Genomic DNA, 21394 nt, shown 5'->3' on the forward strand with positions numbered 1-21394 from the left:
GAACTCGTACAGAAAAACCCATCGGAGGGCGTGACGTTCGGCGAGCAAATTCTCGGTCATTTTGAACAGCACCCAAAAGTTTTTTTTTTAATATATTAAACATGCACATTACGTACTATGCAAATAAAAAAACAGAATCAGAAAAAAATGAATTAACGCTGAGAAATGAAGAAAAGTACAAATTTTGCAAAGACTTTTCGACCAACCTAATAAAATTATTTTGTAAAACTATTGTGTTCGAATTCATATAATTTTAATTTTTTACTAGGTTTTCTATTAGAAGAGAGGGTCCTTACTTTTTTATTTCAAAAATTACCGAGCCGGGATCCAATTTTTTCCTGCACTTAATAGTTTTTAATATTTGTGAAATCTTGAAAAACTTGCCAGGTTGTGTTTTTTTCAAATCAGTAAATAATTGTGAACGCTCCACATTTCATTAAAACCAATAAATCACTAAAACGTTTAGCACACGAAGCTCCATTTTTTGTGGATTCTCATTGGCTCGGCTAACAGCTGTTGGGGCAGTTTCTCAGTTCTTGCAGTTGTTGGTGGCAAACAGATTTATTAGTTGAAACGAGAAGAAGAAAAATGATTTGAATATCAATTAATTATTAATGCCTGGAGCTTGGAGTGTTTATCAATGAGCTGGACGCCGATTTATGGGAAGAAGTGATCGCTTTCCACGAACCATCGGAGTTTGATTCCTTTTGGAGAATGATGAAGTCACTCCACGTATTATAGGAAGATTATTTCTCCTGTTGATTGAACGGGGATTTCTAAAACCTCCACTGTTCCGCTGTCTTAGGGCTTCATCCAACAGCGATCCTCTGTAAGTATAAAAATCAAGGATTCACAGTCTTATGATAAATTGAAAAGACGTGTTTTAAAATGGAAGAATTGCATTTTTTTTTCAAAATAACAAACCTTCCAGCTGGACGTCTTCCACCAACTCGAACAGCAAAAACATTAGCGAATAAAAAAATAATGCAAAGAATTATTATGAGTTTCATTGAAACGAGTCTTGTGATTTCATTTACACAGTTATCTTATATACTTTTCCTACTTCCTCTTTACCTAACCTCAACGATAAATGTACTGTTTACTATCACTGTTTGTTCATTTTGAACGTTTTCAAAGATGCGTGGTGAAATTGTTTTTCAAAGCTTTGTTGTTATTCGTTGATCAATGTATTCGCATACACAAAATGAATTCACAAGGAAAACATTATAAGCATCGAAGCTTCATTTTTAACTCATTAAATTTCGATCTGAAATTTTTTCAGTACGTTTTTCATTTCTTTTGAGGTCTATAATAAAATTGGAGAAATTAATGAAAATTACATTTCATTAGAATATTAGGGCATGTAATACACAAGTACCTAAGATATGTATATCTTGTTCTGGAGTTTAAAATGAAATGAAAATCCTTTCTTTTGAGTAAAGTGAAAGACTTTTGAAAATAAGTTATTTGTGATGCATGTGAAACATTTAAAATTCGAACAGTTTATTATACTCAAAAAGTTTATAAGTTCGTCATTCCCTTGAAAGTATATTCAATTCCTCAGCAACTCATTTTCCTGGGATATGGATACTGAAAAATTAATGTATATAATTATTTATCTGTAACATGCGATTTGAATTAAAGTCAAACATGACTGAACATAAGAAGCATTTAAAAAAAATATATACTGGTTGAGCTCACCAATCAACATTCACCATAATCTCAAACTTTTTAATACTTGATATTATAAAAAATTGCTCAAAGTTCAATCTGATAATAATAGAAGTCACTTACTGTCCTTCAAGTTTTCCTCCGAGTTTTATTCCATCAGAAGACGTTCTTGGTCTTGGTCTTGGTATTGGCCTTGGCTTTGGCTTCTGAATTCATCATAAGAAGTAATTGCTTCAAAAACTACCTACTTTCCCTCCACCACTAGACTTTCCTTTTGCAGTAGTTACATCAGCTACTACAAGTAAAATGAAGAAGAACAAAATCCAATTGAGCTTCATTTCAGATTTCGTATCCGTGGTTTTGGAAAATCCTGTCATTTATATATTTTGTTGACTTCCTTGTTTACCACTTATCCTATCACGGCCAATTGTTGTTTGTTGTACGGAAAAATAAATACGAGTTATCATATGGGAGTGGATGTTTATGGATCAAACTATATTTTTTGACGTTGTCTTTAAAAAACCAATAACTGCTGTATTTTTCAAATAATTATTGTTGAGATATCATATTTGCTCATTACCAAAAATAAAGCAAAAATCAACGAGAAATAATCATTAAATTAATTAATATCACTGATCCTACATCTGTAGGCCCATACCGTACATTTTATCGGTGATTTTGATGTTTTTAAGTTTAATTCACTCGAAATGAAACGGTTTACCAAAATTCCCACTAAAGAAGAAATACGGTATGTAACAACAATCCACTTCAATTTTGTTCTCAATTTTATCTCAAATCTTTTTTATCTTCAAAGTTCATCATATTTATTGAATGTTTGTTATGTTCTTAGTTTCTGGAAATACCTTGGTTTTATAACAACCACAACTCTGATACAAACATCTTTTATTTAAAAAAAAAGAATAAACTATTTATTAGTGAAATTAGAAATTCACTTAAAACCATATAACCCCAGAAATATTCAATTAATTTCAATTTTCGATCGCTCGTCATTTGCCGCCAGGACGAACAGCCCATGGTTTATTTGTTGTTCTGTAACCATTGTTACCGTGATAAGCACGAGGAGGACGGTTATGACTGAAATATTCTTATATCTTGGTGCAAAAAAATCTTCAGAAAGTTACATTTGACTTTTAAAGTCATCTGGTCGTTTTGCCTTGTTTCGTCGATTGAACTTCTGCTATTTTAATGAATAAATTTCAAAGTTGATATCATGAACAAACCTTTTTACCAAGAATTTCATTTGTTTTCTCAGACTCCGCAGTTGCTAGGTCTAAAAGAATTAGAGCAAAAAAAAGAATGATTGAATAATGGATCTTCATGTTTTTTGGAGGAAACAACTATTTTGAAGTTTACCCAGTACAGCTGATCACATTTTATAGTAGTCTTGAGCAAACTTCCTTATTTATTTTTTGCGGAGAAAAGGTGTTTAGCCGTTCATTTTTGTTTATTCGGATACTTCACGAATCAAACAGTCATTTAAATCAGATGAAAAGCTTCAGACAACAATTATGTCAGCCGATTAGAGGCTGCTTGGCAGATTGGTGTAAATAAACAAGAGTGGAAAGTAGTGTTATGTTCTCAATTTCAAATTGTTTTCAATATATTTTTTTCAGTTTGTAATCCGTAAATTCATAAAAAAATGTATTAAATGAAAAAATAAATAATTACAACATGCAGTAAATGCACTTAATAATATTCCCATTTTCGTGAAAAACGAACTCGCTCTCCAGGTCATTTACAAATGTTGGTGGATTAGTTTTTGAAAGAAAACTGGCACGTGGGTATCTGCTTCTGAAATTCAGGTTTTTGATAGAAGCTAAAGTTAAATTATATTATAAACATTAATATTAAAAAATGGAGAGTTTATAACAGTATTTCTTAGTTCCAATAGACCTTACTTTATTTTTTCAGTTATGAAGTTTCTTGCGCGATTTGCTTCATTTTTATCAGGGACTTGCACAGGATCCAAGAATCCGAAACTCATCGCAATAAGGCAACATAAGACAAGAAAACATTGTGCATTCATACTGATAAAAATACTTATGGTAAAAACTATCGTGTCATTTTATACTGAAGCGTCCCGTAGCAAGTGGAAATAATTGTGTTTATTTATTTTGATGTTAAGTTTGAAGGAGCATCTAATGGTATGCTGCGGTCGTAGAAAAAACTTATAGCAAAAGTCATTCATCCTTGTTTGTAAAGGTTCACTTGAGATTTTGTTGAAATTTCTCAAATTTATCCCTTTTCAAAACATTGTTATCACGGTTTGACCATGTTTCTATAAATACTTGTCACCTTGTAGTACTATTTTTAATTGATTCAAAACACTACAAACTTCCTCAATCTCTTGTTTATTTGCTCTCCTATTTACTTTTTTGTCTTATTTTGACAGGATAGATCAAATATCTATCAAACGGTAAAAAGTGGTAATACAGATAAACACTTATATCTTTTGAAATATATTTTAATTGAAAGAGGAAGTGACTTCAATAAGGAAGATGCTAAAAATTTTGCTGACGAAAACAAGCTTTCATGTTCTTATTCAATTGAAATATGTATTTTAAATTTTGAATTCGTGATTTTTCCGGTCGTAATTTCCCCATTCTACTTTTCCCAAAAATATAACTATGAAAAATTTCGATTAAATTTTTAACATGCAAATCGTATAGTGCTTAACTTTTGTTTTTGAATGCATTATATGTACGAATGTATAGTATTAATGTTGAAATGACAAAACCTTTTAGTGCTCATTTGCATAAGCTTGAAATATAATGTTGCATGCTTTAATTTTTATGGAATTGATTGTTATTTATCATTGACTGTATAATATGTGTAGACTTTCCTCAAAGTGTGAACAAAAATCAATTGAATTCATTTTATTTTCGCCTGTTGTTCATGGGGTATATATACCCTATACGTCATTTTTTCATAAGTTTGAGTGAGTGTGAGAGAGCAGAGACACAGAGAGATAAATTATACAACTGTGGTCACGAGAGAGAGAAAGTGAAAATGTCTGAAAGTTAAGAAAAAGCGGGGGGTAATTAGAGTGGAAATGAAAGAGGAGCTGCACCTTTAGCTGAAGCGCTAAATGTTTTGCAAGAAAATTGATGGGGGCTCATCGAAACGATAAAGTTTTACTTTTAGATGCTATAACAACAAAAAATGAAAACGCATTCGAATATATAAACAATGGAATATGAGACAAATAGCTTCTACGATTTTCCATCCAGTTATCAAAAAACCGGATAGAAGACCCAGAGAAAAACATTTGGAGGATATGTTTGGTCATGTTTCTACACGCTTTTACACACATTTTACAGCACAATTTGAGGGAGAAATGTTTTCTGTTTCAGTATTAAGAAAAGTTTTAAAGTGATGGGGGTGGAGATATAGGTTAGAAGCTGACGAGCGGGAGCCAATGAAAGCATCTAGAGGTGGATGATAATGATGATGTCTACAAAACTACGAGGTAATCTAATTGAGTTCAATGTCTTCCATATCGACATTTGTCTGATCCTTCCTCTTCTTGTGATGCTGAAAATTTATTTTTAAATTCGGCAGTTCTAATTCTGTACTACAAACCTTCTTAGAATCCTTGTCAAGACTCTTTCCACGTGCAACCTGTTTGATCTGTTTGAACGTCTTCTTCTTTTCCTTCTGTTCCTTGGCCCAGTCGGCAGATTTCACAGATTCAGCAGTTTCCGCGGTGGCTTCTGAAAACAAAGGTTATAAGTTTGCTCAATCATAGCTCGATATCTCAAACTTACTCTTCTCTTGATGTTTCTGGTGACGGTACTTGCGGTAACTGGCACGCCAGCGTTCAGCAGCTTCAGCCGTCATTGCTGGAGCAGTACGTCCGAAGGCAGCCTTTTCACTCTTTTCCATTCCGAAAGCACGAAGAACGCGGAGCTAAAAATAATGTTGAAAATGGTTTTAGATTTAAACAAAAATCTTACATGGTTTCCAATAATGAACATTCCTCTAACCCAGAGTGACTTTCCAGATCTGCGAAGAGTAACCGCACGGGAACGAGCACGGACATTGTAGTCTCCATTGATGTGAAGATTGGCTGGTTGAACTTCTCCCTTTCCAACTTTCCAGGCCTTTGGTAGCTTCTTTGATGGGATAGTTGCCACAATTTGTCCCCAGATAAGAGTTGAGAATCCAAGAACGAGGCATACAATCCATTGTTGAAGCGTAAGTGGAGCAGTTGAGAACCAGGCACCTCCGAATTGAACAATAATGATTTGAGCAATGAATGTTGTAACCCAAATGACACAGAAAACTCGGTTAGATGCCAATCCTTTAAACACGTTACGCTCTCCGTGAACCTTACGAGCATTGATCTCATTGAAGACAGTCATCATAACGAATGCATTGAAAACCAAAGTGAAATGTTGTGATGGTGGAGCGAAGAGTGGTGCATAGAGTCCTGTCTTGATTCCAAAGATGGTGTCTCCGTAGAAGAAGATGACAAAGATAATGATAAGTTGGTAAAGAGCATGACAAAGAATATTCTTGACCATTGTTCTTGAGATGAGCGACTTCTTGCGACCGTATGGTTTTCTTTCGAGTAGTTCATCAGTTGGCTGTTCAGTTGCGAGGGCCAATGAAGCAAGAGTGTCCATGATAAGATTAATCCAAAGCATGTGAACTGCCTTCAATGGTGAATCAGACACTGTGACAGCTCCAACGAAGGCAGTGATGACAGCGACGACATTGACAGTGAGTTGGAATTGCAAGAACTTGGAGATGGAATCGTACACATTTCTTCCCCACATAACTGCTTTAACAATTGAAGTGAAATTATCATCAGTCAAAATAATATCAGAAGCTTCCTTTGCAACGTCAGTTCCAGCAATTCCCATAGCGAATCCAACATCAGCCTTCTTCAAAGCTGGACCATCATTTGTACCATCTCCAGTTACAGCAACAATTTCTCTTTGTGGAGTAGCTTTTGAGTCGATAATTCCCTTAACAAGAGTGTACTTATCAGCAGGTTGAGCACGAGCCAACACACGAAGACGTGGCCAGATTTCATCAAGTTTTGCCTGAGAGACTTTTCCATTTTCGTCGCGGATTCTCTCATTGAATTCCTTTCCTTCAAGAGCCAGAAAGTCCTCTCCGGGTTCCAAGATTTTACAGGACATTGCAATTGCTCTGGCGGTCATGATGTTATCACCAGTAACCATTCTTACAGTGATTCCAGCTTTTTTGCATTTTGAAATTGCGACTGGTACCTCTGGTCGAACTGGATCTTGAATTCCGCAAATAGCAATTCCGGTGAAGTTTTGGTACATGGCATCCTCGTCATCCCAATCGATATCAGAGTCTTCGGCGAATTCGATCTGCAAAAAGCGAAATTGATATTGGTAAAAAGCCAAAGTTTGAAATGAAAGGGCGGGAAAAAATAGATCAGAAAGACAGAAGACATCCTGTTTCGGCGAATGAAGAACGTAAGGAAATATCTATTGACAAGACATGGAGAAAGGAAGATCTAGTGTTGATAATCATAACTTTTAATGTGATGATTCTCTGATTTTTAGTCTCATATTGTGACTAAAGTGGAAAATACTAGCGTAACCATAATGTACCTAATGTTTCAGAGATTATAATTGACGAAGTGGGTCTTCGGTACTTTCTAAGAATTGATAAGAATGAAGGGGTTTCTAAGTGTTGTAAACAAATAATAATTACCTCAGTCTTCTCCACATCTCTTGTTCCCTTCTTGATGATTGTCTTATAAGCAACACAGATAGTTCTCAGACCACTGTTAGCCATCTCATGAATGATAGTAGATGTAATCTCCTTCAATCGATCACCAGTAAGCTGATGTGGCTTTCCGTCAGAACCGATCAAGTATGTACATCTGCCGAGCACAATCTCAGAGGCTCCTTTGCAATAGACACGGTATCCGATATTCTGGCCATTCTCGGCATATGGCACAACAGTCATCATGCATTTACGAGAAGAGTTGAAAGTGTAGACCTTGGTGAGGTCATGTTCTGGGAACTTCTTTCTGATGGCAGCATAGTCACCTCCAAGACGGTTTACAAATCCTAGAAGACCACATTCGGTCTTGTTTCCAAGTTGCTGAATTTGCTCTCCAGCTTTTGTTGGCTCCACAATCATTGAGTTATAGGCACAGTTGACTGAGATAGCCTCCATAAGAATTGGGCCAGTGCTTCCTGGAAGGTTGGCTCCATGTGGTTGAGCTTCTTGACTGGTGTAATGGTTTCCGTTGATGTATGATTGAACAACAGTCATTCGGTTGGTAGTGAGAGTTCCAGTTTTGTCAGAGCAAATTGAAGTAGCATTTCCCATAGTCTCACATGCATCCAAGTGACGGACCAAGTTGTTATCGTGCATCATTTTTCTGACAGAGTAAGTAAGAGCAAGAGCAATAGCTAATGGAAGACCTTCAGGTATGGAAATGACCAAGATGGTAACAGCAATAATGAAGAACTTGACGAACATTTGAATATCGACCAGTGAGAACTCGTTCTTTTCAAAAACATAGTGGTCAAGACAGAATCGAGTGACCAAGACGATAAGTGCAATGATGGCAATTGTAGTTCCACAATAGATGATTTGAAGGGCCAACTTGGAAAGTTTAGCTTGCAGAACTGATTTGGCTGTCAAGTCGTCATCGCCAGATTTTGAGCTGTCAGAGCTTCCGTTAGACGAACTTCCGGATGAACTAGATGATGAAGAAGAACTTGAAGATGTTGATGTAGAGTCATCATCTCCGATTCCAGCTTTTCCAGCCCCGAGAAGAGTCATGATAATACCAGTTTGTGAGTTGACTCCTACGGCAGTGATGAGCATTTTTCCGGAACCTTCCATAGCATATGTTCCCGAAAGGAGAACTGGATCGGATTCAATGCTCTTTTTGATGTGATCTGATTCTCCAGTGAGGGATGATTCATCGATCTGAAAATATTTTTGATGAAGTTCAAGTTTTTTTATGAACTTAAAAACTACTAACCTTCAAATCATTACTCTGAATCAAAAATCCATCGGCAGGAAGAAGATCACCATATTTGACACGTGCAATGTCACCGACTACCAGATCAGAGACGGGGACATCAATAGCCTCCCCATTACGAATAACAGAGAACTTTTGGCCAGTTTCAATCTTTTCCTGAAATTTAAATATTTATAACTTTAAAAGAGTCAGCAACAAACCTGCAAACTTCTAAACTGTCGTTCTTTCGAATAATCGTTGACAGCGGTGACCAGCACGACGACAATAACACAGAGAAGAATAGCAACTCCTTCAATCCATGCAGTTCCATGACCTTCAGATGGTGCTTCGGTGGTTGACATAAAGGTTCCATTGGCAAGAATTGCCGCCGTCGTCGCGTTGACAAGGTGTTGAGTTGCGTCTTCGGCCGCCGATGTCGGTTCGTAGAATGATAGAGCTAAATTGATGAAGCCGGAAAGTACCAGGATAACAAGAGTCGGGTCCTGAAATAAATAAAAATAATTTAATCACATTAGCTTCACTATGTATTTTCAATTGTTTAAAAATTAAATTTATGATCTGATTCTCTAAAACAAACCTTGCATGCATCCAAAACGAGCCGCACGAATCCTTTACTTTTGGCTGGTGGAATAGTATTGGCTCCGTAGACATGTCGTCGTCGATCGAGATCTGCTTGTTCACCATTGAGACCAACCAACGAGTCAGTCTTCAATTTCTTGCACAATCCCTCGACGCCTTCGTGTTCTGTGGACAGCTGAAATTTTGAAGTTTTATTGAAGTTTGAGGTCAGTTTTTGTTTCTTGTTTCTTTCTCAACATCATCAGCTGATTATTACACAATCTGTTTATCATTATACATATCATTTCAAATAAGAAGTTTATAGGTCACTCGAAACTTTCCAGCCAATTCTTTTCATTGTTTCATCCTCTTAAAGGCCACAGCCAACTTGATTTTTATTGCATTGTATCAGTTGGTCAGCCGGTGGGAAAATAATAAATATTGAGAAAAAATGGATGAAAAAAATGAAAAAGAGGCACGAGAGATAAAGTGTCACAAATCAGAATGACGTGTGTAGACTGTTAAAGAACAAATTAACAAATTTCTGGTAGGAGATGTCAGAATGAACTTTCGATTTGAAATAGTGTATTTCGATATCAAATTAGATTGTTTTGTATATAAATATTATGAAAATCAAAACACTAACCCGAACTATCGCCTCAGCTCCGCGAGCCTCCATGAGTCCGCGAAGGTCGCCAAGACTGCAGCCAAATTCTTTTGCATCCTGAAAAATATAGTTGTATGAAGGGAACAAGATGTGTTAAAAGCAATTTTAGTTCTTTGTGGATATTCAAAACATTAAATGATCTTAACTATTTCAAGTTTGACCTAAACCAATCTCTAGTTTTAAAACTAATTAGAACTGTGAAACGGAAGATTTTGATTGAAGAGTTAAATTATCTTATCCTCCAAATTTTGATTCAAAAAATACTGTTTCAATCTATAAATGAATCAAACCTTTTTGCCATTTTCGCCTTTCGGCTCACGCTTCCAAAAGTAGACAATAAGACGTCCAATAAAACAAACAACTAGAATTATAGCAATAATTGGCATTATATTTGTCACAACTATAAGACCCGCTAAAAATCAATGGATAGAAACATAGACGCATTTGAGAAATAATGATGTGACCGTGATTCAGTAGGTTACTTCCAAAATGAACAAAGTTTTCGCCTAACAGACGGTCAGAGAAAACACACGGGACAGACAGTTGGTCAGTTTCTCATAATAAAGGTCATGCGGATATTTCTAATTTCTTTGAAATTTGCGCGTTCTCCTTATTTTGTTTTTTGAGTTCACTTAAATTCGTCATTGTTTATTTTTTTCGAGATAACGACGGTGTTATTTGAAAGATCAAATTTTCACTGATGTTTGAAATCGTTTGATAAAGCTAAAAATAGAAGTTTGTTAAAATTTCAGTTACCTCATCGTAGGTATGACCTCTTCTCAATCTCATCAGTTTCCTTTCTGGATTTTCCACTTATTTGGGAAACTTGTGCAGGAGTAGGAAGCAGAACCTTTGATTAAAAACTATGAAAAACGGATATTAAATAAAAACGGAAGAAACTGGGATCACCGGAAAATTATGAAAGAAGAGATGTGTTCAACAAACTTTTAAACAAACTTTTTCCAATAGATAAAAATAAAATTTAGTAGATCATACTCATGGAGATCACGTTGTTCAAGCAACGGACGCAATGATTAGACTAAAGAACGATGAAAGGTTCAAAAAAGTCATACGGTTCAAGAGAAAAGATCAAAAGTTAGGCTAGATTCAAAAGTGACGTATGGAACTAGTTGATCTTAAAAATAAAACTTTCTCGCTAGAAAATGTATTACTAATCGGGTTTATTGAATAATAACCTAAGAGATTCGACTAGTATTATAGAAAGCAGATAAAGGTGAAAGTTAAGGTGAATACTTATTAGGTTTAGACCTACATTCGAAGATAAACAAGGTTAAACAAGAAAATATTTAATTTTCAAATTGGTATAGAAGTGAAGGTAAATTATCAGAATGTCTAGGATGTATGAGGATAAATAAAAATATATCAAGTGCATTGATTGGGAACAGTGAAGGTGGGAAATTCCTTTATTGAGTTTTATAATTTATATTCATTTATGAGTTGAAAGTTAGAGCTAACTGGGTAGATACATAAATAAGGAGAGAAAATATCGCGATGAGAACTACACAAAAAGCCATCATATTTCGGTTATCAGATTATCAAATCTGCCTACTAGCTTATCATCACTTCGTTCCTCGCCTCCTTGTATCATCACAGTCCTGTTCGAAACGAAAACCGAACTGACTGTGTGGGGACGCTTCAAAGAGGAAAAGAATGAGCGGATCGAAAAGAGAGTCGATTGATCATAGGACGATGTCTTCATCTACTTCTACATTTTCTTCAACGTCTTCTTTCAACACTATTGTCGGGGCGGTGGCCCCTCCTCTTATCACTCGCGCCTCCGCTCTCTTTCTACAATATATTCACATGTACAACAACCGATGGAAATGGAGAAGACGAAGACTTCGATATGTCAATCAGTCATTTTGGGTCCTAAACTATCTTCGAATCGTGGTCAGAGAGTTAAGAGAGCGCCTGACGTGCAACAATAGACGTATTTACCCAAAGATTCTTCATCTTTTTTCTTTTTGAATGCTTCCGCCCCATTCGGTCAACGAAGGCCGTGACGACGCCAGATTCGAGAAGGGGACGTGAGGACGGATGGACGGAAGGACCCCCTGATATGATATCTTCCTTATCACACTACTTCTTATCAAACCGTTGCTTCTTCTTTTGCGCAACACCTCATCTCCTAATATACCACTGACCAATTTTTTCAACTGTCTGTTCGTTACTATTCTTGTCGAATCCAGAAAATTTCATATTTTGTTTAACTGTTTTTTGAGGCCTTTTGAAACTGTTTGTCTAACAGCAACTACCCATTATCCAGTTTTGTAAAAAAAGGCGTACGCTATGAACTTTTAAATTATGGTGGCAACCAGTGGAACAAACGATTTTCCACGTTTTTTTTTGAGTGGTCAAAGTTCGAATTAATGAAGTGGAACTAGAAACACTGTTCTACTCCTGAAAGTCTGAATGCTGAGAAAGTTAGATATGAAATTTTGGAATTTTCCTGGCATTTTTGGATTAGAAAACTATCGCCTAACTATGTGTAAGTGCTAAAAACGATTCAACAAGATTACTTTCCCTGACAATGATTTTTTTTTATTTGGTTTTGGAGCTCCGACTTTTTAAGCACTCGCTCCATCCGCCATGGAGAACTAGTTTTCTAGTAATTATATCATATGATCATTTTACTATTTTAGTGATATTTATGGTTGATAAATAAGTAAACACTATGACTCATAACAATTGTTCCCTTATATTCTATCATATTCCTATTTTCGTTGACACCCTCCTTTTCCTGCATCATCAATCAAATACTCATACACCTGTTCATCACGTGAAACTTTCTGGATATCCGCGTGTTTGTAGATAGTTACCACAGTTACGAATCATAGTAAAGCATATCATCACTTTTCTGTAAAAGTGAAATTTTCACAACTGGCTGACCCATCGCAATGTCTGTTTCATTGTTGCGGGCACAGGTACAAAGGGGGAAAAATCGTATTACACTAAGTACTCTATGAGACCTTTCGAAGACGTTATCATAGTTAAGAGGAAGTTGTAAAGTTTCAAAGATATCAATAAATGAAATTAACAAAAAATCATTTCCGTATGTCGCCCGAGCTGGATTTGTTTTTGTTGATACTAGTTGAATTCTCAACTACGGATGGAAAATATAACAGATTTCATGCGTTTCAGCTTTCATTTTGCAAGAAACCTTATCCTAAAACGTTCACCAAAAGTTAACTGCAATCTTAATTATAGGTATCGCCGTTGGTCCAGACGCCATCTTTACGTTAGCATTTATTTCTTGAATCAAAAATTGAATTTCAACGCATAGAATAACACACTAGCAGAGCTGGTCGTGAAAGATCTAATCCTACTTTACCGGAAAATAATTATCCTGCTCGAATTATAACCTATGCCAATTTAAGTCACATTCAAGACATGTTACGCCTGCCTAAAGGAACATAATAATAAGTATGCTTTTTAACCTTTTATGGAAGTTCATATAAAACTTATTTAAATTTTTGTCTTACCTTGGTCTTTCCTGCGTTAGTATCAGGAGAGGTGTGGTGGCCGCCCAGTGCTGCCGCCACACCATTTGTTTCCGTTACTGCGGTCACATTTTGGCTCTTTTGCATTCCACGAGACGATTCAATTGTCGACAGCTTCGAAGACTTTGGATAGAGGCGATCGGTGACGTGCCGATGAGCCTTTTCCCTGCAAAAAAAGGGGTTGGATGGAAAATATCCTCAAACAAAAACAGGATGAACGCAAATTGCACCGAAGTCAAAACGAGAGGCGGTAGGTAGAAATTGGTTAGGATCGGAAGGTCAAATTTTGTATTCAATTTGATGGATCGACACGAGAATGTGATTTTGTTTATAACGGAAAGAATTATTGCTGGCGGAAGGGGAGAAACGTGATATTTGACGAACAGTGCCACGCGTGGTAAGAACTTTCGGACAGAAGCCAAATTATTTTTGGGGAAATTAAAAAATGAAATAACTGATTATAATGATGATTCAGAAAATTTACAAAATCTAAAAAACAGCCACAGATAAAATATAAATTTTACTAGATCTAAATGTTATGCTTTGAAAAGTGTGATACATTTTGTTTAAGGTTTTTTTTAGGTTTTAATATTTATGCTGTTGAAAAAAAAACTTTTAAAAAGTGAACAAAACTAGAAAACTGAAGTTATGTCCCATCATGGGTGTATTTATATAAAAACCAGGCGTTACAGTACACTAAATTCGGACGGAAAATGCTAATTCCAACCAATTCTCTTAAAATTTGCATACCGTCAACGATTCCCACTTTTCCAATGTACTTTCGAGAGCACGAGTTCTGGTTAATCTGCACAAAAATTAAAATTTTTGTCGGCACGGCGCACTGCGGCAAAGTCGTAGAATCGAGTGGAAAACTTTTGAATTTCATAGAGATCAATGGAAAATACGGATGAAAAAAAAAACGAAAATGGCGATGAAACAAGAGAGAAATTGCGGGAAAAGAGCAGAATGTGTTGTCAGAGAAAATAACAAGAATGAAATGACATCGAAGAACAATGCGAGTTATCGATTCCTACCATCTGGTGCTTAGTTGCATACGTCATAGCGTTTACAGCTGATTTACAGCTAGATGTGTCAGGAGGGGACAAGGTGGATAAGAAGACATGTGAATACCATGTGGATCTAATAGGACATTTGACGCATCCTGATTCAAACACAAATGCACGAAAAGTCCTTAATATTTCAGTGATTTCACGTTAGCAACTGTATTCCTGTTTCAGAATCTCATTTACTATTAGATCAAGAAATAAAAATAAAAATTGCATTCAAATTGAAAAACTGTTGCAAGCAGTCCGAGATACTACCTTGTACCGCCAATCTAAAGAAACGAAATTTAGTTTGAACTCTAGATCAAAAACCTCACTTCGTTAATAAACGCGGTGTTTTTACTCATTGTGTGGAGGAGTAGGTCAAAATATTCTTCTCACTTTTCAGGTCTGATATTGATGGAAAAGTTTTTGGAGTATTGTAAATGACCAAGAAAATATTAAAAGTTCGAATTTGAATTTCGAAACTGTTTGAAAAATTCGTTCAAAAAAATTGATTTGCATCCAAAATTCTAAATTCGATGTTTCGGGTTACCATTTTTGATTTTTAAACAGTTTTTTTCTTTGGTAATTCAAAATCTGAAATAAAATTCTGCAAAGGGAAACAAATTTGTGAAAAATGGAAACTATTTCACAACTCACTTGGAACAAAATGGCGTATAAAGTATCTAAGCATTTATTGTTTTTAAATTCTGAACAATGATGCTTTAACAAGAATGCAATAAAATAACCGAGCAAAAACCGTTTTCACCAAATATTGTTCACTACTATGATCTAAAGTTAAGAAAATGGTAGTGAAAAAAACAGAATTTCATAAATAAAAATTCTGACATTCCATTACTATAGACGAATCAGTAAACGCTTGATCATACCAAGAGACAAGTCTATAAGCTGAAACAGTGATTTTTCTTGAAATAAAAACTAAAACTGTTTTCAAACTAACACCGAAAGTTAAAATAAAATCGATTCATTAAAAAAAACTTTTATTCACAATTTTTGTCATTTTTACCGCTTAATTTGTTCAGTCCCGAGAATGTTCAAATCAAACCTTTTGAAAATTATATTCGCCCAAATTAACAAATTTTATGAAATTGAACTTGAAAACCAATTCATAACTATTACCACAATACAACTTAAACTTGTTGAAAGATCATTTTTAAAGAAAAATAAACGAAAGAAAATGGGTTTATCACATGAATTAAAATTTGCATCGTCGTTTTTGTTTTGTTCTTCTATTTTGATATTCGATATGTATTTGTTGATAGCAATGGGTTATTCACAAACAACATTTTATTCATGTAGGCAATCTGAAAATAAACTCAAAATTTTAATATTGAAACGGAAAAAGTTGAGACTCACTTGATCACATATTGTCAGGCAAGTTTCTTCTGGCATTCAAAGTCAAGAGCTCACTGTGAGCTACACTGATAAAATCAATAACTTCTTGAGATTCAATCGGCATTTTTAGGAGTTTCTTCCAAACTTCTTCAATTCGACGATCTAATTTTTCTTTATTCTGTTCGATTCTCACACGGTACCGCTGAAATCAAAATGGTTCTAGCACTGAAGCTACAGAACGTTTTCGTTTAAATTCTAAACCAGAGACTTTTTATTGGAATCATATTATTTTACCAAAACGTTGACTTTGAAAATAAAAATGACAATTTTTGGGTTCTATTTCAAACATAATAAAATTAACTAACTGACCGTTTGATAATAATTACACTCTTCGCTCAATTCTTTCATCGTTTTTGCTGGCAAAATGTCCATAGCTTCCTTCGCTCGATCTCTTTCAACTACCAAAATTTTAAGGTCCTTATAGAAACTTTCAGACAATTTAAAAGAAAATGCACGGATCCTGAAAACGAATCAAATTCAATTGCATTTCAGTTTAGTTTGCTCACATATTTTCCTTTTCATCAAAATTTCTGTCGCTTTGAGCTTTCGTGAAATTAATTGGTTCGTAGTTGACCAGTTGTACAACTTCTTGTGACACTGGAGTTTGTGATGCAGTTGTTTTAATAAGAATGTTTCCGTGTTCCGAAGTAGTGGTTCCTCTATTAATTTTTTCAAGATTTTTAGTAGTTTCCAACTCAAAAAATCTGGTTTCAACAGTTTGATCTGTGATTTCCAGAGGCTCATCTAACTCTCGATCTTTCTCTTCGTTTGAGTTCATTTTGATATGCTTTTCAATCTGAAAATGTATAGTTTTATACATTTTAAATTTAAAAATTTAAAAAGAAATAAAGAAATATACCTTCCCAGTCTTCTGAACATGAATTCCGGCAAAATCCAATTTGATAGGAGACAACGCAATTCCAATTGACCTTCAAATCGAATATTCAACAATTACATTTACAACTTAATTGTTTAACACTAAAAGTAGCATATCTCAAAAGGATCGCAAGACTTTTGAAAGTACAAAAAAAATTCTGTAAAATGTTTCAATCTAAAAAATATTTACCTTTCACTACTAGAAGTTGACGGAATTTCCATTTTAATGGGATAAATCAATTCATCCGAAAATTTCTGGATATCATCTTTTTCGTATAAATAATCCCAAAATCTGTCAACATCCGCAATATCAATTTCACTTAGTGCCTCTGATGCTTCTTTCAGGTTGATTGTAAGTTTTGATTTCAATAGACTGTTCACCGTGACATTGGATGATAATATTGAGTCTTCGGTGCTCTGAAAAATGAACTTTTTTCAAAGTATCAAGAAAAAACAGAATTTTTCCATTCATTCGGTTTTATATTCTTTATCAGCATGAAAATTTGTTACCTGACGAGCAACTGGTGGTATTAGACCAACAGGCACCGTTTCTTCATCCTTTTCGTCATTCAATTCACCCGTCCCAGTTCCCACAACACTCTCTGCCAGTATATCATTGTTTTCCATGTCCAGTTCCAACTCTTTTTCTGTTGGTACATCATCGCTAGTTGTTCCACCCTCAGCCAAATTTTCAGTTGATGCTTCAACCCACATCTCTGTTCTACTCTTCCGTTCATCAGAGTCAAATGGATCCGCAAACACATTTGTCACAAGATGCCCAGTTTTTTCAATAAAAAGTCTCATTTCATCTTCATAACTAATTTCTTTTGCTTGACTAGAGGTGATATCGTTTGAAGAATGACTGAAAAATCCAATATAAATAAAAACGTAATATCTTTTAGTGGGGTACAGCAGAAAACGTAAACTTGTAGATTAAATATTTACCTATTATCACTATCGGTTAAAGATAAAGTTGATGGCATTTTATTGTCCAAAAATTCAATTGCTGCATCAAAATCTGTGTGCCCTTTCATTGCAAGTTCAGATGGTCCACTTGACAGAGAAATCTGAAAATGCTCAAACAAAATAATATAAAAAATATTTTAAAAATTTAAAAAATTGAATATTTTAAGTTTAAAGAAAAATGTGTCAAGTTGAAAACTCAAGTACAACTTTCTGAATTGTGTTTTATTGATGTGTCACAATTACGTAACTTAGAATGTTCAAAATAAAATTAAACCTTAAAAATGAACTTCAATATGAAATACTATATCTTTGCAAAAAGTCAATTTCCGTTCGTGAGCATAGAAGAGAAAATAAGCTCCAAATGATGTAAAAGAAGAAATAGGAAGAGGTTGCCCCTCCTGTCAAAATTTGTTTGCATCTGCCACCTGGCTAGGTATCGTCAGCATTACAATTAGGAGAGAATGTTGCCATGGAAACCATTCAAATAAAAAAAAATAGAAAAGAGAAATGAGAGCTTTATCTAAACGCATTCAAGCGTTGTTTTTAGATAAATAACGGATTGAAAAATTACAGTAATATGAAATTTTTGGAAACTAAATGTTTGAGCTTATTGCTAGTCTTAAATGTGAAAAGATCATGGTGCATCACAAAAATTAGGTGCAGATCTCTCGATTTGAAGGAAATGGTTTTATCTGAAATTTCTTTTTCAAAAAGAGTTTTTAAAACAGTAAAATAAATAGCTGGAGAAGCAAAATGTGTTTTAAAAAAGAGAACAATATGATTTTTACCCATTTTTCAGTTAAAAAACATTTTTACGGACCCATTGGAACCGAAATAAAAAGTAGTTTAAAATTTTGTGATAACAAATAATGTAAATTACTCTAAAATTGGAAGAAAGCAAGAAAGAACACTTTCCGAGGATCCTATTGGAACCACACAGAAACACGTCACTCGTTTCCCTTTCTTTCCAGATATTTCTCATGAGCCTCACAAAAATTATGGCTTCTTGACACCTACCTCTGACGTTTTGTGTGCTTCTTGCTTTTTGAGTCTCTCTTTACGTCGATGTTGATATTCAGCAAATGAAGATTGAATTGATATTGAATCGACTGTCATATTCCATTCCGGATCCCTGGAATATAATTCGAATAAAAAAGATCCGAAAATTTCATTAATTAATCTCTAATTAATCTTAAATTAAACTGATTTCGAAAAAAATTACGAACCTTAGAGAAAAACATCTGCAAAATTTAAACGACTAATTAGAGACAATCATTAAAAAATTTCAGAAATAGAACATTTTATCATTTAAAGTTTAAAAACTTACGTTCTACTAGTCATTGTGATATTTTCATTAGTCAATGTCATTGGTTCACTACGACTTCGCCGAAACAATAATCGTCGTTCATTATGATTCATTGCTTCTTCTGGAAAATAAATTGGAACAATTTATCTCACACACAATAAAACTCACCTAAATTTCTTTTAGTAAAATCAATAACTTCTGCCGTCATCTCTGCGGAATAATACTGATATAACCTGAAAAATAGAAGAAGGGATTAGTGACAACAACTTGGGACGGGCTGTCTCCGGAAATGAAAATTTTCAATTGAAATTTTGGAATATTAACTCAGTTTTTTAAGGAGGTATCTTTTGCAGATAACTCGAGCCCAAAAAGTGTCAGCTCAATGAATTATAAATTACGAAGCTAGATGTGGATGAAAAATGAAGTATTTTTATAGTCAGAAAAAACGAAAAATTATCTAGAGAATTTGGATGTGGAGATACAAATGGGGTCTCTTGCTGTAAAAGTAATAACGTTTTTCTGTAATTCACCTTTCAAATTTTTTTAAATTACGGTAAGAATGTAAAAAAAGGATAAATATTTGAAAAATATAAAAATATTTAAAATCAAAATTTTTTGTTGGGGATGTTGCGTCTTAAATTTCAGCTTAACAGTCAAATTTCAGCTTCACAAAAAAAAATGAAAAAATTTTATGAGCATTACAATTCAAACTTTGGAAATAAATAACCTGAATGAATTTAAGCGCTTCTATAAATTTTTACATTTTCATTAGTACATGAAAAATCTTTGAGGTCACCGGTGGTGCAATCAAGGAACAAAACAAAAGGGCTGCAAGATTATTTTCCGTTTTATAATATTAATTCTAAGAGTATTAAGCAAAGCAAAAGTTACGTTTCAAATAAACATGTTATACTTTACATGTGTTAAAAACTAAAAGTTTATTTATGAAAATTTGGCGAGCTGCAAATGCTTGCTTCATCGCTCCGCGACGTTGTTCTAAACAAGTGCAATATTAACATTTAGTATTATTCTTCTTCCAAGTTCAATGCACATATTGTAGAAAGAAGTAATTTTTCAAATGCCTTCTTACGCGGGTTTCTTCTCGACTAGGGTACCGTATTTCCAATACTAGTCTAGTATTTTTACTTGTATTGAACTACATAGTTTTCAACATTATAAAATTATTCAAAAGATTGACAACGTTTTTTTCAATCTTGTGATACCAAAATTAATAGAAAAAAAGATATAATTTTGACCATTCTAACACATATTTTTTTAAATTTTTGAAACATTTTTTTATTAAGCGAAAAAACCTGCGCATCCCACTATTAGTTTTTTGGTATATTTTCTTACGAAATTATTTTTGATTGACATCTAGTAATTTTTAAGGGTTCCCTGAAAAAAAGTTTAACAACAAAAAATTATAAGCTTGCAACAAAAAATGATTTTTTACATTAAAATAGATATAATCCAACTTTTCATACTTTACTAATCCTCTTAATACTTTCTTTAATCATCATCAACTCACCGTCCACTATTAGTAATCCTATCTATTGTTGAAATGTGTACAGAACTGTTTGGATGGTACGGTAACTGCAGAAAGCAGAACATTTGATGTTCTACGAGAGCATCTGAAATAATGTTGCAATGAGAATTTTAGCGAGAAGAGGAGGAGAAAAGTGATTGAATAATTATAAGGTTTCCCTTGCAGGAAGCTATAGCCGAACACAAGTGGAAACAAGGATAAGCAGGCAGTGAGAGATAATGAAAGAATAAGAGACATAGAGATTATGAGGAAAGCAGGTGAAGGATCGGTTTCAAAGTGCAATTTCCTTTTCTTCGGCACGGCTAACCCAAATTGGATGTAGTCGGAAGCGATGAACAAAAACTGAAAATATCACTGAAAAACAAGGAGACGCATACAATTAGAGCTCAGACAGGTGCATTACTCAAATGAATGTGCAAGTAGAAAGATGGAGTTGTAGGAGAGGAAAAGGGAAAAAGAGACGAAGGTGGAATATAAATTTTGGTGACATATTCATATGTTGTTGAGCAGGCGAAGAATGGGAAGCTCCTCTCTTTTCTTTTACTCTTCTACGCGGAATCGTCATGAAAGCGGAAGGAAGGTGTGCGTGAATGCACGATTTATGACAAAATGGAAAGAATGGAGATGGAAATGGCATTGGATCTTGTGGAAATCCAAATAAATTGTTGAGTTGAAAGCGAATACTGTAATTTTCAATCCTAACTAGTTACAAAGAATCCATGACCAGGTAAACACAATACCAGCGAACGCTGAACTTAAGATTTTCTGAATCTTCTCGCTTGCTCTTGTGTAGGGTTGTTTATACCGGTGAG

General features: G+C 34.5%; 6 protein-coding genes and 2 non-coding genes across 12 annotated transcripts; 1 reads left to right on the plus strand and 7 right to left on the minus strand.

Moving 5' to 3' along the window:
* Window positions 1–545: 545 nt before the first annotated feature.
* On the minus strand, window positions 546–1016 carry W09C2.7 (Neuropeptide-Like Protein). Its single transcript, NM_001268476.3, has 2 exons — window positions 925–1016; window positions 546–827 (listed from the first exon to the last, which is right to left on the minus strand). The coding sequence occupies exons 1-2, from the start codon at window positions 1008–1010 to the stop codon at window positions 638–640; spliced, it is 276 nt and encodes a 91-aa protein (NP_001255405.1). The 5' UTR covers window positions 1011–1016; the 3' UTR covers window positions 546–637.
* A 470-nt stretch (window positions 1017–1486) lies between these two features.
* Window positions 1487–2013, minus strand: W09C2.9 (FIP (Fungus-Induced Protein) Related). Its single transcript, NM_001268477.2, has 3 exons — window positions 1920–2013; window positions 1795–1877; window positions 1487–1590 (listed from the first exon to the last, which is right to left on the minus strand). The coding sequence occupies exons 1-3, from the start codon at window positions 2007–2009 to the stop codon at window positions 1569–1571; spliced, it is 195 nt and encodes a 64-aa protein (NP_001255406.1). The 5' UTR covers window positions 2010–2013; the 3' UTR covers window positions 1487–1568.
* Window positions 2014–2597: 584 nt separating this feature from the next.
* W09C2.8 (uncharacterized protein) lies at window positions 2598–3019 on the minus strand. Its single transcript, NM_001268478.4, has 3 exons — window positions 2913–3019; window positions 2814–2866; window positions 2598–2766 (listed from the first exon to the last, which is right to left on the minus strand). The coding sequence occupies exons 1-3, from the start codon at window positions 3009–3011 to the stop codon at window positions 2679–2681; spliced, it is 240 nt and encodes a 79-aa protein (NP_001255407.1). The 5' UTR covers window positions 3012–3019; the 3' UTR covers window positions 2598–2678.
* A 300-nt stretch (window positions 3020–3319) lies between these two features.
* W09C2.10 (Neuropeptide-Like Protein) lies at window positions 3320–3721 on the minus strand. The gene is made up of 2 exons (NM_001268479.2): window positions 3591–3721; window positions 3320–3483 (listed from the first exon to the last, which is right to left on the minus strand). The coding sequence occupies exons 1-2, from the start codon at window positions 3716–3718 to the stop codon at window positions 3357–3359; spliced, it is 255 nt and encodes an 84-aa protein (NP_001255408.1). The 5' UTR covers window positions 3719–3721; the 3' UTR covers window positions 3320–3356.
* An 831-nt stretch (window positions 3722–4552) lies between these two features.
* On the minus strand, window positions 4553–13592 carry mca-1 (Plasma membrane calcium-transporting ATPase mca-1; the record flags this gene model as incomplete). Of its 4 annotated transcripts, none has more annotated exons than NM_001028256.7 (10): window positions 4553–5226; window positions 5275–5405; window positions 5460–5601; window positions 5649–7040; window positions 7390–8625; window positions 8681–8836; window positions 8881–9162; window positions 9258–9434; window positions 9885–9962; window positions 10196–10378. In NM_001028256.7, 10 exons carry the CDS (start codon window positions 10289–10291, stop codon window positions 5167–5169), a joined length of 3750 nt encoding a protein of 1249 aa, NP_001023427.1. The 4 variants fall into 4 exon arrangements, with proteins under 4 accessions (NP_001023427.1, NP_001023426.1, NP_501709.2 ...); NM_001028255.5 differs by lacking the exon at window positions 10196–10378 and adding an exon at window positions 10662–10755 and having other exon boundaries at window positions 4554–5226; NM_069308.6 differs by lacking the exon at window positions 10196–10378 and adding an exon at window positions 13409–13592 and having other exon boundaries at window positions 4555–5226.
* W09C2.13 lies at window positions 7251–7350 on the plus strand. The gene has a single exon (NR_056429.1). It is a non-coding gene; the product is annotated as an Unclassified non-coding RNA W09C2.13 (non-coding RNA).
* Window positions 13593–15323: 1731 nt separating the features above from the next.
* Window positions 15324–15344, minus strand: 21ur-12266. Its single transcript, NR_056430.1, has one exon.
* Window positions 15345–15548: 204 nt separating this feature from the next.
* Window positions 15549–20669, minus strand: del-2 (DEgenerin Like; the record flags this gene model as incomplete). Of its 2 annotated transcripts, NM_001268482.3 has the most annotated exons (12): window positions 15549–15797; window positions 15850–16030; window positions 16198–16348; window positions 16395–16684; window positions 16748–16817; window positions 16955–17181; window positions 17275–17626; window positions 17710–17831; window positions 18748–18862; window positions 19058–19157; window positions 19205–19269; window positions 20565–20669. In NM_001268482.3, the coding sequence occupies 11 exons, from the start codon at window positions 20645–20647 to the stop codon at window positions 15854–15856; spliced, it is 1752 nt and encodes a 583-aa protein (NP_001255411.1). The 2 variants fall into 2 exon arrangements, with proteins under 2 accessions (NP_001255411.1, NP_001367239.1); NM_001380416.1 differs by lacking the exons at window positions 15549–15797; window positions 18748–18862; window positions 19058–19157; window positions 19205–19269; window positions 20565–20669 and having other exon boundaries at window positions 15854–16030; window positions 17710–17798.
* Between the last annotated feature and the right edge of the window lie 725 nt (window positions 20670–21394).

Source organism: Caenorhabditis elegans, chromosome IV (assembly GCF_000002985.6).
Source record: "Caenorhabditis elegans chromosome IV".
NCBI lineage: Eukaryota > Metazoa > Nematoda > Chromadorea > Rhabditida > Rhabditidae > Caenorhabditis > Caenorhabditis elegans.